The sequence below is a fragment of the Numenius arquata genome, unplaced genomic scaffold (assembly GCF_964106895.1).
Source record: "Numenius arquata unplaced genomic scaffold, bNumArq3.hap1.1 HAP1_SCAFFOLD_38, whole genome shotgun sequence".
Taxonomy (NCBI): domain Eukaryota; kingdom Metazoa; phylum Chordata; class Aves; order Charadriiformes; family Scolopacidae; genus Numenius; species Numenius arquata.
The window spans coordinates 928990-946021 of NW_027415315.1; the positions used below are offsets into that span (position 1 = coordinate 928990).

Here is a 17032-nt window from a genome sequence, read left to right on the forward strand (position 1 = left end):
TCCCATTTTATTACAGAGATGCTATGAAAGATGCCAGCTCGGAGCCACTATTAAATTAAATTTTATAAGGGAACCAGGTGACATCAAGCAGGTACATGGTCTCAGGTGCAGTGACACAAATGAAACCTTTGTGTAGAAACATAAAAACCATGAATGACAATAAAGATAATGTTTAAAAATTCAACACCAACCAACAAACAAAACACACAAAAACCCAGATGGAATCAGATAGTGTGGGAGTCATTTGTGGAAAGAGGTGGTAAATGTCTCCCTCTTGAAAAATATCCATGAAATCAGATTCCTAATGACCTCCTTCAGCTCCTGGTTCCTCATGCTGTAGATGAGGGGGTTCACTGCCGGAGAAAACACTGAGTACAGAACAGCCACCAGTAGGTCTAGAAATGTGGAGGAGATGGAGGGGGGCTTCAGGTGGGAAAACACTGCAGTGCTGACAAAGAGGGAGACCACGGCCAGGTGAGGGAGGCACGTGGAAAAGGCTTTGTGCCGTCCCTGCTCAGAGGGGATCCTCAGCACGGCCCTGAAGATCTGCACATAGGACACCACAACGGAAACGAAACACCCAAATGCTAAACAGGCACTGACCACAAGAAGCCCAACTTCCCTGAGGTAGGACTGTGAGCAGGAGAGCTTGAGGATCTGGGGGATTTCACAGAAGAACTGGTCCAGGACATTGCCCTGGCAGAGGGGTAGGGAAAATGTATTGGCCGTGTGCAGGAGAGCATTGAGAAACCCACTGCCCCAGGCAGCTGCTGCCATGTGGACACAAGCTCTGCTGCCCAGGAGGGTCCCGTAGTGCAGGGGTTGGCAGATGGCAACGTAGCGATCGTAGGACATGACGGTGAGAAGACAGTACTCTGCTGTGATAAAGAAGAGAAAGAAGAAGAGCTGTGCAGCACATCCCCAGTAGGAGATGGCCCTGGTGTCAAACAGGGAATTGGCCATGGCTTTGGGGACAGTGGTGGAGATGGATCCCAGGTCAAGAACGGAGAGGTTGAGGAGGAAGAAGTACATGGGGGTGTGGAGGCGGTGGTCACAGGCGATGGCGGTGATGATGAGCGCGTTTCCCAGGAGGGCAGCCAGGTAGATGCCCAGGAAGAGCCCGAAGTGCAAGAGCTGCAGCTCCCGTGTGTCTGCGAATGCCAGGAGGAGGAACTGGGTGATGGAGCTGCTGTTGGACATTATCTTCCCCTAGGCTTAGAGACCTGTCCATGGAAGGAAAGACAGTGAGAAGTGAGGGCAGACTTCTCTCAAAAAAGCCTCTTCAATCACTCTTTGAGACCCAGCCAACTGCCTCTCCCCTTTTGGGAATGTATTTGTCGCATCCTTTTTGCACACACTGGTTGGAGCTGGCTGATGATCCATCAGGGAGGTGTTAGCTCTGCAGGATCCAGTCCTGTCCTACAGCAATAGTTAAATAGGAACTGGGGCGATCTCAGATTAAATCCATTCATGGCATCAAAGGGCTTTTCAGCCTTGTCATTCCCAATTCACCCGACTGCAGAACAGAGCTGAGGGCACTTTATTTCTCTGTTTGTTCTGTTCTAATTTCCCCACCACACCTGAGGAGTGTCTTTAAGACAGAAACCCTTGGCATTTCTGCTGCACACTATGTAAAACCTTGTGGGTCCTAAGAGCCAAAGGGCTGTCCCTCAGTACAGAGTGGGGACAGCCCATCTATCCATCAGTATTGTTCCCAACCCCCCACCCCATCTCGCAGGACCTGAGGAGGATCTCAGCTCTCCCCTCCCAGCCAGCGACACACAGGGCTCATTGCAGCTGCCTACATTCAGCCCTCCAGCAGGACTGACATGGCCTTGCCACTGTCATGTCTATTCCGTGGGGCTCCTAAAAACCACAGAGATGTAAAGGGAGAGCTGTGCCCTTCTGGAGGGCAGCGTGGCACCCAACAGGGCACTGCAAGGGGATGTTGACTTGAGTTGACTCAAGTCAACTGTCCTATAGATGGAATATCCTGATGTGAGCGTCGGCTTACACTCACCCAACACATTGCAGTCACGAGAGCCTGAAAGATTAAGGTCATTGGGATGCTTTTCATCCATGGACACACCAGTGTCTGAGCTTCACTTGAATCCTCACCCCCCCACCACAGATAAAAGAAGGGGAGGAACAAGGGCAGCAGGGACAAGAGGGGAACACGCCAAAGTTCTCTTGCCAAGAGAGTCGGGACAGGGAGACACAGTCAGACACGCGAGCATTTCTCCTCTTTGGTGCTTGGGCTGCTGGGAGGGAGACTCAGGACTAAGTCCCCAAGATATGAAGGGGTTGGGGAGTCTACTGTGTGGGAGAGGGAAGTTGCTGCAGGGAAGGCATCTGCGCTGCAGGGGATGGCAGGGAGGTGCTGGAATCCCCCCTCCCATCACCCTTCCTGTAGCAGCTCCCTCTCACTCCCTGCCCATGCCTCTGCTGCCTGCACTGTCGCTGCTGGGGGCTGTTTCTCTGCCCCCAGGTCTCCTCCCTTTCAGTGCTCAGAGACTCCATCCCAGCTGCTGAGGGCTCAGCTCTGCCCTGCAGACACCTTCTGCAGCAGGGAATGGCCCAGGGGCATCTCTGGGTGTGCACGGGCTAAAGGAGCAGCTCGGACAAGTGCTAACAAAAACTGGGGTCTCATTGCCTTCATGGGAATGGAGATGTAAATTCAGATCTCCCACCGCCCATCTAACCAACCAAGAGGGGAAAATTCAAAGCAGAGATTCCATTTCTTTTGGCTAAATGCTGCCTCTGTGTCCTTCTTCAAAAGGACCCTCTGCAAATGTCCTGGGGGTGATGTGGAGCTGTGAGCAAACCTGACCCACGCAGCATCCTCTCGACTGCAGAAGGACCCTGCCATGCCCAGACTGGGGTCACCCCTTCCCTCCACAGCTTCTCCCCACACTGTCATGGGCAGCTCCCCGGGCAGGCTGAGAGCTGACCCTGGCAGGAGACAGAGTCCCTGCCCCAGCATACAGTTCCCTGGGACACAGGGACCCTGCTCGGAAGGACAGCCCTGGGCACCCCTGGCTGCACGCCCACCTTCACAGCCCTGCAGCCATCCCTGGGAGAAGGCAGCCGACACGTCCTGGCACTTTGATGATGTGGTGGGCATCCGCTGCTCTCAAGAAAATCCTTCTCAGCACCAACAGATCCCTGAGAGCCTTCCTGACAGATCACATGAGACACGGGCTATGCCAGCTGTAGGAGACTGCTCCAGGAAGCCTCTCTGCATTATACTGCACCAGAGAGAAACATCACGCCCTGTCCCTCTGCCCCTGCAGCAGGGAAGCCCTGCTCCACAAGTTCTCCTTCTCCTCTACACTAGAGAAACTGTGAGAGTTGTACTTACAGATCCCACGGGCTGTGGGTTGTGCAGCTTCTGGATCCCTCCAGCAACTGCAGAGTCAATGCCCTGCAGCCAGAGACTTATTTTGTGAAGGGCTGTGAAGGTTTCTCCCCCAGTGAGCTCTCAGTTTTCATCCATTCCTGAATGCTTTTCAGCTCTCCTGGCCTCACAAGTTGTCTCTCAGTGCCTGCAGGCAGTGCCCTCAGCCCTTGGCAGAGGAGCTGCTCCTGGGCAGAGCTGTCTCTCTGCCGCGCTGCCCCATGGCCAGGAGCTCCCTCCATCCCAGGAGCCCGGCCCAGCTCAGCAGCAGAGCAACAGCCCAAGGAACAGCCCAAGGCATCACTTTCTCTGCCCCCTCTGGGATCCCCGGAGATGTCCCTGGGGCTTCAGGAGAACCAGCTGTGAAACAGGATGAAGTCAGCCCTGATGTTCTCTCAGGAGATGGGAGAGATTGTGGGAGAGATTCATTTCCAGCAGTGTCATTTCTCCTGTCAGGAGAAGACTTGGGCATGAGAACCATGAGAATCCTAAGAATCGCCTTTCCTTATCCTATCGTGAGGCAGCACACCAGGAGGGTGACAGGGCAGGATCTGATTTCTACAAGCTGGGGGGCTGTCTTTGGGTTAGTGTATGAGAGAGTCCTTTTTCATAACATTTGCAGGTGACCTCACAAGGAAGAGAGCAGACACTGCACTGCAGGGCAAGGTTGCCATCCGGAGGGACCTAGACAGGCTGGCGGGATAGACCGATAGGAACTTCAGGAGAGCCAATAGGTCCTGACCTGGAGGTGGACTAAACCCATGCCATGACAGAGACCAGGGACTGCCCAGGTGGGCAGCAGCTCTGCGGGAAAGGCCCTGGTGGCCCTTGGGTTCTGTGGGGTAAAACATGAGCCATCAGCAAAGGTGGCCAAGAGCTTCCTGAGCTGCAGGAGCACAGCCAGTCTGCTCAGCACTTGTTACACCTTATCCAGAATACTTCCCTAGGTTTTGGCACCACACCGTGCCAGAGAGCCCTTGCAAAGTGGAGCCAGGTCAGTGGAGGGACACCAACATTGACAGAGCTTGTACTGTGAGAAGAGGCTTAGAGAGCTGGGCTTGTTCAGCTTGGAGGAGAGGAGCTCTTGGGGGGAACATGGAGCAGCATCACACAGTTACCAGGAAGACTGAGCCTGAGTCAAATCCATGGTAGAAGATACAAGGACAAGAGGCAATGGGCTGAGAAAAGGGACGGTCAAGCCAGATAAGGCGGAACTTTTTCCAGCATGAGGATAGTCAAGCACTGGAAGCTGTTTCCCAGAGAGCGTGCAACAGCTCTGTCCTGGAAAGGGATCCAGACATCTTTGAACAAAGCCCTGACCCTTCAGGTCTGACCCTGTTTTCAATGGGAGGTTGGTCAAGACATCCTCCAATTCCCTTTGAGCCTGAATGATGCTGTCCTCCTCCTGTCCTTCCATCTGCAGGCTGAGATATTTCCCCTCTTGGAGCAGACATTCTGAAAAACCACTCCAAATCTGGAAAGACTCTTCAATGCTCCAAATACAGTCGGGTCGGGGGGAAAAAAAAAAAAAACCAAAACCAAAACTATACTGGATTAGTTTTTCACAGAGACAGTTTTAAAGGGTCAAAGTAGATTCAATGCATGAATTCTGACAGTCAAGTTACAAAGAGGGAGGAAAAAAAGGCAACAAAATCTTTGTCAGTAAAGAAAAACTCCCCCAGCCTGTGGGATGTCCTCATTAGTTGGCCCTCTAGGAACTGGGATCCTTGGGCTTCTTGGTCTTAAGTGGGAGCTCAAATCCTGAACTGGAAGGACAACATTGGCTGCAGGTACACACCGTTTTCTTGACACGACTGTGAGCTCAGACCCAGTGGATGGAGTTTCTCACACAGGTCACGGAGGAGGGCAGGATGTCGGGGAGAGGGGCACACGCTTCAGTTTCCCAAATCCCATGAGTTTTCCCAACCCATCCTTCTCTTGACCTCTGGCATCCTATTTCTTGAGATGCATAGCTGGCGGGTCTTCTGTTGATAAAGCATCAGTGATCCTTCCAGTGATTCTGTGATTTCCTTTAGAGTGGCAAAAAATAATAATAATGATGAAAAGAAATGTTAAAGTAACAGTCTACTTCCACAATAGCAAATCTGGACAAAGGCAATTAAATTAGTATTTGCCATATAAGGTATGATATCCCATCCTGAAGTACATATTGAAAGTGGTTCAGATGAAGGGTGGTCTTGCAAAAGTCACCCCTTGTGTCCCCGTGTGGCACAGACGCTGCTGGTTTCCCTCTCCAGAGAGTGGCAGAGGCCGGATCACCTTCTCAGAAGAGGCTCCTTGCCAGGGAGCCACAGCCATGGGGGGACCTCACCTGGTTCTTACTGGCACTTCACTCAACTGCTATTTGGATACATTTGGTGCTTTTCTGGGATGACTATTCCCACATAGAGGATCATAAAAAGACGACTGTTTCTTAAGAGATGGTGAAAAAGGCCCTGTTTGGCCAAGAAAGCCCACCATGTGCTCTGGAGGGAGCGAGGAAGATTATAAAAAGCACCAGGAAAGTCCAAAATGCTCTTCCAAAGGGCGAGTGGCCCTGAGCAGTGGTGATTGGCCACGTGTAAGTCTGTTAGAGAGGGTCAAGCAATGTCAGCGAGAAGCAAGGGGACGGCTGATGGCTTTAGCCAATCCTTACAGCCGTGTCTGAAGCCAGCCGTGGGAAGCAGTGGATGTTTGTGGGCAGAGGCTGAGGAAGAGGCTTCTCCTGGGACAATGGCAGGAAGGAAGACCCTTCCTCTGCAAACCAGGGGTGATACAGACATTCATCTCTTGTGTGCCTGCCTCAGCCTGGCGGATGGGGAATGCCCACTGCTGGGGGTGGCTGTTCTTAGGAATGCCCCATGGGCTGACAACTTGCTCCTTTCACCTCCTTCACTGCCCACACTTGGATGGACTTCAGGAAACATCCATGAGCCTGGAGGATGCACAAACCTCCTGGGCTGAGGTCTCAGCACTGCAGGGGCAGAGGAAGGGTTTGTGAGACACATGGGCGTGCAGGGAGAGAGCAGTGTGGGGGGAGCAGTGAGTGTGCTAAAGGCAGGAAGAAGAAATGAAATATTGGGGGTTGGCTGTTCAGTGCTGGGATGTGGAGCTACAGAGAGGATTCTGGCATGGATTCTCCAGGATTCTGGAGCTTGGAAATCTTGGGGATAAATGAGCAGTAGCAAGGCTTTGGAGGAAACCAGGTGAGATGTGGGGAACTCACTGGCATTGGCAAATCCTCAGACACCCACAGTGTTTTGGTGTCGGAAACAAGGAAGCAGGCACAGGCACAGGACAGCGTAGCTGTGGTGGGGATGGCCAAGGGCCTTGGTGGGGCGTTGACACCCCAACAGATCTGAGACCCTTGTTCTCTTGCCTGTGGCTTCTGTCTCTTCCACTGAGACCCAGGAGAGAACACAAGGTCCTTCCAGCTCCAGTGCCTCGTTGCCTCCCCTTGTGCATCACCCTTGTTTGCCCACCTGGCAGCTGTGTTAAGAAGTTGTCCCAAGGTCCTCCAGGCTGCTGGCACCCTGTGTCTTTGCCTGGCCAGTGAATGCCAGGGCAACTACTCTTCCCCATAGGAACCTGCTCATTGACTTGGAGACTTCTTCAGGTTGCTGTTAGAAGACTTATTCTGCCTACTGTGCCCGATCAAGTGGGTTATAATGGCCAAGACATTTTCACCCTTACTGGCTTCTCCTCTCATCCTCACTCACACAAGCTCACTCAACCCTTGACCCATCTCATACAGGAGCTCCATAGATCTGAGCTGCTCCTTCACTCAGGGGGCATTCTGCTGGTCGTCCTCTTCCCTGCTACTCCCTCCAGCAGAGCCTGTACCCTTCCATTGCAGCACCACAGCTCAGCAAGATGTCCCACCACATCTCATTCATTCCCAAACCATCCCAGTTCTGTGAGTAGACATGGGACTCCTCCTGGCAGTGCATATTTGGGCCACAGCACCTCAGCTGACTTCTCACGGGGAAACCTGAGCTGTGATCCTGCCCAGAAGAACCATTGTACATCGAGCAGTTCGTGCTGGGCTGGGCTGTACGTACAGAGTGGCCTTCACCCCTGGGCTGTGCTGCACAGATGCCTTGGCCACAGGACAACCTCAGCAGCACATTGTCACACAGGAGCCTGCAGAAAGGTCCCAGTCTGTACCAGACATTCTGCCTCCTGCGTGGCCCTCCCTGTACCCGGCACTGCTGCAGGAAGTTCTCATGGAAACGTCCTGGCTGTTTGACTGTCGAGATGACGAATAGTGTTGTTTCCTTCTAAGAAAATCCTGGAGTGGTTTGAATGACCGAAAGAGGAGACTGTCTGCTATGGAGGGGGTCTGCATGGTTGTCTGCATGGTTTGCCGCATTTGGGTCGAAGGCCCATTCAATGCTACACCTCCTGGGGTTCTCACCATTGAAACAGACATGAGATTTGTGAGAAACACCGGCTCACGATTAGAATTTGATAGAGAACAAAGTCGCCGAAGCAAAGATAAAAAAATTACAAATTTATTATACGAAACAGTGCTGAATGTGGTGCGTCTCAAAGCAGAGGCACACCTCATCTTTCAGCTTTTAGGTATTTATACCCTATCCCGGCCGCTGGAGTTTCTGTCTCTCTTCTCGTTGGTTGAGAAGTTGGAGCTCACATTCTTCCCGACCGCCTGACCCGTTACAGGTTCAGTTCACACCTTTTCACCTTACAGGGCATACACACACCTCCCCTACGAAATCATTATCCTAAACACGCCTTGGATTAGTTGATTACGCTACAAGTTATTTCACTGTCTTTGCTGCCATCTACTGTCCAGTGTTAGTAATTACAAGCACTCTGGTGGTCGTTTACTTCCTCAGGTGGTCGTATCCTCCTCTTCATCAGCTGCCCTCTAGATGACCTTAGTCCACTCAGCGGTCTTCACAGCCCCCTCAGCAGTTTTACTGTCCAGGCCTGGTTTCTTTGGCCTTATCGATACTCCCCTATCTTCTGGGTTCCTGTATTGAAGGCCACATGCCAGTCTGTTTCTCTTTACCTGGATAACGTTCTGTAAACAAGGATCCCTTGACAGACCCAGGGCAGTTCTAAGGATTAGTTGGGTGCCATTGATTAGATTCTACTATCACTAAGCCTCCTTTCTTAGTGCAGACACACTAACAAACATATATCCATTTGCTGAAGCAAAACTTAACCCGTTTCTCACAGTTCACCCCCTTTTCATTCATTACTTTTTTGCTGAAGCTCATAACCTTCTTCCCATTTATTTAATAATAACTGTAACCTCTCATTTTGTTCTTCCTTCTGGTGGTCCCTTTTCCTTAGGACCATAATTCTCTGTGGTGTAACATCTTGATTCGAGCCCTTCGCATCTGGTAGACTGGTCACTTGCATTCCTTCTACCACACTAGAAATCCATCTCACTGCACAAGGAATAAAGCAAGGTATGAACAGCAGCCCAGTAGTAGCACATAACGAAATGAAGCCCACCTTTTTCCACCAAGATACTCCAAAAAAGTTGTCCCACCAGTTGGCCTCTATCATATTTTGCATTTTTGCACCGGGACACGTGCTAGTCTTCTGATGTTCGTTGCTAGATCTCTCACAGCTTGCCTGTTATCATCAATTTGAAGACAACATTCTGAAGTGTTAAACTTGCCACATACCCCCCCTTCTTCTGCTAGTAGGTAGCCTAATGCCAGTCTATTCTGGTACATTGCAGTTCGCATCTGTGTTTGTTGGGCCGCTATTAATTCTAATGCTGAGGCGGTCTGATTGGTAATTACTTCGAGTACGGCTTGCAACCTAATTATTCTATCGAGCATATAAACAGGTGTTCGATATCCCCAGCTACCATCTTGTAGAGTCTGACATAAAGGGTCTTGCCTTGCATATTCAAACTGCATCGGGAGACATTCAGGATCAATATTGACTGGAGATTGCTGATATCACCCCACGTGTAAGAAAAAAAAATAGATAAAATATTAGAAAGAAGAAATAGTTTCTTATTTTTTAGTATTGTGATACTGTCACTTCTGAAATCCCGATCACTAACTGCATAAGAACCGAGGGATTCCTGAAAACTGCCCAGGGGCTTGGCTTGTTAGGGCGTTTTGCATGTTAATGAGCCAAGTTCCTGAACTGCAGATCCTGAAAGACTGAACAAGCATCTGGAGAAGTAACAGTGGGCAGCAAACCTCCAAGTTCCTGAGGGTGTCAGCAGGCCCCACCGAGGGCCATCACCAGAGAGACCCTGGAGGGAAGGAGCAGGCAAATTGCCATCCCTGGGGACTGGTGAAGCAGAAAGGCAGAAGCAGTGGTTACAGGTAGAAAACCACACGTGGGGATGGCTCTGAAAACCTTGGATGCATTTAGTTGATCAAGAGAGCAAAGCCCTGACCCCTGTCCCCTGGGAAAGGGGATTCTTCCCTCATGGGAGTCTCAGGGCTTTTCCTGGGGCAGGGAGAGGTGGGGCTGTGCAAAGCGGGGTGCAGGACAGCAGTGGGACACCCCCCAGCCTCTGTGGAGGTGAGGAGGTAAGGACGCACTGGGGACTTAAGGAACTGCTGTCCTCTTGTGGGCCTCAGCGGCAGAGACAGCAGCCATAGCCAAGAGGACAAGGATTTCAGTTCTGTTGATGATGTTGTTCTTGGTTCTGACCCCACCAAGGCCCTTGGTTGTCCCCACCACAGGCTGTCCTCCACTGTCCTGCGACTGTGCCTGCTTCCTTGCAGACTTCAACTACCCCCCTGGTTCCTCACATCACTCTGACCCAGGATCTCCCACACTTTACTGGTGTCTCCTGTCCTCACTGGCTGTGTCTTCAAACAAAGATTTCTGAGTAATTGCCAGTGCCTATGAGGTTTCCACAACTGATCCAGCTTCTTCCAAGGCCCTGCTAATGCTCCCCCAGCTCCCAAGATGTCCTGGCCTCCAGACTTGCTTGAATCCTCACTCCATATCCCAGCAGGGAACGGCACACGTACCTTCTGCTGCCGCCTCAAATTGAAGAATCAACCTGGTTCAATTCAACATGACCCCACCTCACCCATGGTATTTCAGATCTTTTCCTACCTCTAACACACCTATTGCTACCCATACATCGCTCTCTCTGCACTCCCCTGTGGTGCACAAACCCTTCCCTCTTCCCCAGCAGTGCTGGGCAGTCTTCAGGAACCACCTTTTCGAAGCAGAGGAGCCAGCAATTCCACTCTGCCATAACTCCAGCAAGCTGGGCAGGAGACCAGCTTGGCTGAAGAGGGAACGCCTCGTGAAGTTCAGGAGGAAAAGAAATGCTTCAGTCTCTGGAAGCAGGGTCAGGCTTCGCAGGAAGATTACAGAGCTGTGGTTCGTATATGCAGGGAGAAGGCAGGAAAGGTCAAAGCTCAATTAGAGTTGAAACTGGCCAGTGTTGTCTCAGAAAACAAGAAGGGCTTTTTAAAGTATGCTAATAGCAAGGGGAGGTCAAAAGAAAGCATTGGACCAATACTTGAAGATGGTCATCTGACTAATAGGGATGAAGAGAAAGCAGAGGCATGCCATGCTTTTTTGGCCTCAGGCTTTAATAATGCAGCTAGAGCTTGGGCTGCCCGGTCCCCTGAGTTGGAGGAGCTCGGCTGTGGGAACAGAGACTGTCCATTTGTGGACACTGAAATCATGAGGCACCAACTGGATCAGATTAATGTTCACAAGTCCACGGGGCCTGATGGGATTCACCCCAGAGCACTGAAGGAGCTGGTGAATGTGATGGCAGGACCCCTGTCGATCACCTACCAAATGTTTTGGGAGTCAGGAGAGGTCCCCCCTGACTGGGACGTAGCCATTGCTATTCCAATTTACCCAGAGGGTGTGAGGGAAGACCCAGGGAACTACAGACCCGTTAGTCTAAGCTCAGTTCCTGGAAAAATTTATGGAGAAGGTTATACTGGGTCCTATTGAAAGGCACTTAAAGAACAGTCAATATGGGTTCACAAAGGGAAAGTCCTGCCTAACTGATTTGATATCCTTCTATGATAAGGTCACCCGCCCACTGGATGAAGGGAAAGCAGTGGATGTAGATTTTCTGGATTTTAGTAAGGCTTTTGATACTGTCCCTCCCAGCATCCTTCTAGACGAGCTTCTGGGTTGATCACTGGGTGAAGAAGCGGCTGAAGGGCAGAGCTCAAAGGGTTGCAGTGAATAGGGCTACCAGTGTTGCTTCTCAGGGTTCAATTCTAGGGCCGGTTCTATCCAATACGTTTATCAGCGATCTGGACGCAGGAGGTGAATGCACCGTGAGCAAGTCTGCTGATGATCCCAAACTGGGCGTTGCTATTGACCCTCTTGTGGGACAAGATGCCTTGCAGAGAGATCTAGAGAGATTGGAGCACTGGCCGATGATTGATGTGATGAAATTTAACACGTCCAAATGCCAGATCCTTCGCCTAGGACGGAGTATTGCCGGGCACAAGTATAAATTGGGAGAGGAGTGGCTGGAGAGCTGCCCTGCAGAAAGGGATCAGGGGTGCTGGTTGGCAGCAGGAGTCCCAGCAGGAGTCCCTGGGAGTCAGCAGGGAGCCCTGGCAGCCAAGAGGGCAAACCACACGCTGGGGGGCATCAAAGACAGTAGAACCAGCCGGTCGAGAGAGGGGATTATCCCACTGCATTCAGTGTTGGTGTGGCCTCACCTTGAATAGCGTGTGCTGTTCAAGGCCCCACCATTTAAGAAGGATGTGAAGGTCTTTGAAAGCGTCCAGAGGAGGTCATTAAAGCTGGTGAAAGGGCTGGAAGGCACGATGAGGATCGGCTGAGGACTTTGGGCTTGTCTAGTTTGGGCAAAAGGAGGCAGAAGGATGACCTCCTTGTTCTCTACAGTCCCCTGAGGTGGGGAAGTGGAGAGGGAGGTGCTGGTCTCTTCTCCCTGGGAACCAGGGATAGGACACGTGGGAATGGTTCAAAGCTGGAGCAGGGGAGGTTTAGACTGGACATCCAGAAGCTTTCCTTTACCGAGAGGGTGGTCAAACACTGGAACAGGCTTCCCAGAGAGGTGGTTGATGCCCCAAGCCTGGCAGTGATTAAGAGGCATTTGGAAATGCCTTTAAACACACGCTTTAACTTTTGACCAGCCCTGAATTGGCCGGGCAGTTGGACTAGATGATTGATGTAGGTCCTTCCAATTGAAATATTCTATTCTATTCTATTCTATTCTATTCTATTCTATTCTATTCTATTCTATTCTATTCTATTTGATTCCCAAGTTGTCAGAACCCTTCGATCCTGCCCCACCACTTCATGTCTGAGCTTGCTCAAGTAACCCCTGACTTGCCCCACATCCACTGCTGGTTGTTCTCCTCCAGAGTCCTGCTTCAAGGAACACAGGCCTGGGAGACCTTATGGCTGAAGACAAAGAGGACAAAGAGGACCTCAGACACATCTGCACCTTCTCTGACAAAATTCAGCAGTAGCCACACCTGTAAAGAGGAAATGAAATGTCCCTGAGGAGAGCAAACCCTTCGGACCAGAGAGACGCAGGGCTGGACTGCGCGGCCCTGGCAGGAGAGGGCTTTGCTGCCTGTGGTGTCTCTGCAGCCCTGGAGGGCCTGTGGTGCAGGTGAAGCTGATCTCCAGGAAGGACAAGGTGCTCTTGAAAATGTCCTTGGCTACGGACAACCTGTGATCCAACACTGTGAAAACCATTGCTCTGCTCCTTGATTGCATCATCAAAGGGATGACTAAAGGATGCGGGAGCAGCACTGCCAGCATCTACTGGATGGAGAAGGGACAGGACTTGACCCCCTGCGGTTGCTTTAATGTGATGATGTGGCTGCTCTGAATGGGGACGGTGTTCCTGCAAGTCCTGTGCTGTCCCTGCTGGCTGCGTGCTGCTGTGCTGGAGAGCCCTGGCACCTCAGGCAGCACCACAGGATGGAGTCAACCTCCAAATTGAGCAGCTGCCCTGAGTTAGGTGAGGCCTTGGAGGGGTGTCTCTGAGAAACCTGCCCTCACTGCCCCTGGAGAGCTGGTAAATGCAGCTGGTGGAGAAGAGAGAGGCTTAGCTCTCCTGATGGCAATGACTCCGTTCTCTCAGAGGAATAGCTCTATGGGCTGCCCTGGACACAATGAGCAGGATCAGCTTCATGGCCCTAAATGGGGACATCTGCTGTCACTTCAGCTGGCCAAAGGCATGCTCCACCAGCCTCCGAGGGAGGAGGTGGTGAGGAGGAGCAGATGAGCCCAGGTGCTGCCCAGTCCTTCTGAATGTTTCCATCAGTTATCTGCAAGTGTCTTGGACCACCTCTGGCACCTCAAATGCCACTTGTGGTTTGCATGGGTACAGGAGGTAGAGGAGATTCCTCCCTTTCACTGCCTGGGTGTCCTGTCTCACAGTGACCTCAAGAAGAGGTCATTCTTGGACCTAACTCTGTCTCTGAGAGGGGAAATGCCACTGCTGGAAAGAAGTGTCTCTCCCCAGCGGAAGAAATAAACATCATTAATGACTTCAGTTGGTTTCAGAGTCAGTTGCCCTGGAGCCCCAGGGACATCTGTGAGGGAGCCCAGAGGGGCCAGAGGAAGCGCTGCCTTGGGCTGTTGCTCTGCTGCTGAGCTGGGCCGGGCTCCTGGGATGGAGGGAGCTCCTGGCCATGGGGCAGCGCGGCAGAGAGACAGCTCTGCCCAGGAGCAGCTCCTCTGCCAAGCGCAGCAGGGCTGAGGGCACTGCCTGCAGGCACCGAGGGGAGACGAGATGTGAGAGAGAGGTAAAGGCAGTCTGGGGTGGTGAGTGAGAGCTCACCAGGGGGAGAAATCTTCCCAGGCTTTGACACGGTAAGTCTCTGGCTGCAGGGCAATGCAGCTGAGTTCCTGGAAGCGTCTCCTAGACCTGGCACATGCCATGACCGATAGGACCTGTCGGGAAGGTTCTGCTGGGTTTTCTGGTGTGGAGGAGGAGGACATGCTTCAGAGAAGGCCTTGGGCATCAGAAGCGTGAAGCCGCGTGTGCAAACAGGGCTGCCCAGGGCTGTCCATCAGAGCGGGGACCCTACACCCCAGGGCACTGTGTGCTGGGAAGGGATTCTGCTGCTGCCAGGGTCAGCTGTAGCCTGCCCGGGGAGTGTGGGGAGAAGCTGTGGGTGGAAGGAGTGACCACCACAACGGTAGGGTAGGGACGAGCAGGTGAGGGCACGGTGCCTCTGCTGTCAAGAGAGTGCTGCACGGGTCAGGGCTTCTCACAGGTTAAGCTCTTCCTCGTGACATTTCTAAGGGGACTTCTCAGGAAGCACATTCACTCAGCAGCATCTTCCCCTTTGCAGCCGCATCAGGTTTTGTGCGATCTGCTCTTTAGCCCCTGCACACGCAGAGATGCCCCTGGGAGGTGTTTGCAGGCAGAGGTGGGCGCCCAGCGGGTGGGATGGGGTTTGTGAGCGCTGGCAGGAGTTGAGCTGGGGACAGGGAGACGGCTCCTGGCAGCAGAGACATGGGCAGGGAGTGAGAGGGAGCTGCTGCCAGAAAGGCTGGGGAAGGGGATGTGGGCACCTCCCTGCTGTCCCTGCAGCACAGACACCTTCCCCTGAGCAGCGCCTCCCTGGTCTCCTTTCCCAGCCCAGGCAGAGCCTCTGTCCTCAGGCCCATGGGGTCTTGGCTGCGCATCACCCCTGCAGCAGCCAGAGCCCAGGAAAGGGCAAACCCCTGATTTCCATCTTGTTTGTGTGTCCCTCCTCCCTTGGCCAGGAGCATTGTGGCGTTTCACTGCCGTCCCCTCCTGCCTGTGCTGCCCTGGTTCTCACCATTGGCTTTCCTGAGTCAGTGCCGGGGGTGGGGGTCGGGGGCGGCAGATTCAGCTCCTGTTCAGACTCCCATCCTTTGGGTCCTGCTCTACAGACGTGTCTAGGGGAGAAACGTGCCCAAGTCTCCTCCAGGCCAGCTCAGGACATTCAGCTTTTTCCCTGGGGTGTCCTGTGGGGCTGCAGGGTGCCCTCCAGAAGGGCACAGCTCTCCCAGAGTATCTCTGTGCTGCCCAGGATGCCCATGGAGAAGACATCTGGGTGCTGAGGCCATGGAAATGCTGCTGGGCCGCGTTAGATGGGCCACTGCAGTGATCCCTCTGTGTCCCAGTCTGGGAGGGGAGAGATGAGAAAGGGCGAGGAGTCTGTGAATCTGCTCTTTGAACCTGGATTCCTCTGCTCTCTGCAGCGTCCTCTTTCTTTTTAGGGGGACATCGGAGTGTGACCCTCCTCCAGGTCCAAGCTGCCAACACAGGGCAGCTGAGAACAGGACCGATGGGCAGAGCAGCTCTCCTCTCTCTGCACTAAGGGACAGTCCCTTTGCTGCTCGGGACCCACAGGATTTCACTTGGAATGCATTAGAAATGTGAAGGATTTCAAGCATCCAAACCCACTCCTAAACGTGGCAGGTGAATCTAGAACACATTAAACAAAACAAAATCCCCTCAGCTCAGTTCTGCAGCTGGGAAAATTGCAGGGAACAGAGACAAAAAGTTCTTTGATGTCTCACAAGTACATTTAATTTGAGATCAACCTGTGGCACAGCCAGAAGGAGTCCTCAGTTTCCCATTCCGGAGTCCCTGCTCCCAATGGCACCCTCATCCAGCAAAAGCCAGGGCTCAAGTGAGGGAGCTGCAGACAGGTCTTCCTGAAAAGAGAGAGCCTGAGTGGGGGGTTGCAATGAGACATGCAATCAGTTTTGCTCAGAGAAGTCAGGGTGAACTTTGTACTGCCTTTTCCTTCTCAACAGATAACCACAGCCAGTGGTAGCAAATGCCCAACAGCAGCTCCATCACCCAGTTCCTCCTCCTGGGATTCACAGACACACGGGAGCTGCAGCTCTTGCATTTCGGGCTCTTCCTGGGCATCTACCTGGCTGCCCTCCTGGGAAACGCACTCATCATCACCGCCATCGCCTGTGACCACCGCCTCCACACCCCCATGTACTTCTTCCTCCTCAACCTCTCCGTTCTTGACCTGGGATCCATCTCCACCACTGTCCCTAAATCCATGGCCAATTCCCTGTGGGATACCAGGGCCATCTCCTACTGGGGATGTGCTGCACAGCTCTTCTTTTTTTTCTTTTGCATTGGTGCAGAGTTTTATCTTCTCACTGTCATGTCCTACGACCGCTACGTTGCCATCTGCCAACCCCTGCACTACGGGACCCTCCTGGGCAGCAGAGCTTGTGTCCACATGGCAGCAGCTGCCTGGGGCAGTGGGTTTCTCAATGCTCTCCTGCACACGGCCAATACATTTTCCCTACCCCTCTGCCAGGGCAATGTCCTGGACCAGTTCTTCTGTGAAATCCCCCAGATCCTCAAGCTCTGCTGCTCACACTCCTACCTCAGGGAAGTTGGGCTTCTTGTGGTCAGTGCCTGTTCAGGCTTAGGCTGTTTTCTTTTCATTGTGGTGTCCTATGTGCAGATCTTCAGGGCTGTGCTGAGGATCCCCTCTGAGCAGGGACAGCACAAAGCCTTTTCCACGTGCCTCCCTCACCTGGCCGTGGTCTCCCTGTTTCTCAGCACTGCAGTGTTTGCCCACCTGAAGCCCCCCTCCATCTCCTCCCAAGTTCTAGACCTGGTGGTGGCTGTTCTGTACTCAGTGTTTTCTCCAGCAGTGAACCCCCTCATCTACAGCATGAGGAACAAAGAGCTCAAAG

General features: G+C 52.6%; 2 protein-coding genes across 2 annotated transcripts; one reads left to right on the forward strand and one right to left on the reverse strand.

Moving 5' to 3' along the window:
* Positions 1-240: 240 nt before the first annotated feature.
* LOC141478610 (olfactory receptor 14J1-like) lies at positions 241-1269 on the reverse strand. Its single transcript, XM_074167638.1, has one exon. It carries the CDS (start codon positions 1198-1200, stop codon positions 241-243), a length of 960 nt encoding a protein of 319 aa, XP_074023739.1. The 5' UTR covers positions 1201-1269.
* Positions 1270-16311: 15042 nt separating this feature from the next.
* On the forward strand, positions 16312-17032 carry LOC141478611 (olfactory receptor 14J1-like; the record flags this gene model as incomplete). The annotated part of the gene is made up of 1 exon (XM_074167639.1): positions 16312-17032. A coding segment is annotated over exon 1 (721 nt), but the record flags the coding sequence as incomplete, so codon positions are not given.

Coding starts and splice junctions, on each gene's coding strand:
- LOC141478610 (XM_074167638.1), bottom strand. CDS start 1,200: ATGTCCAACAGCAGCTCCATCACCCAGTTCCTCCTCCTGGCATTCGCA.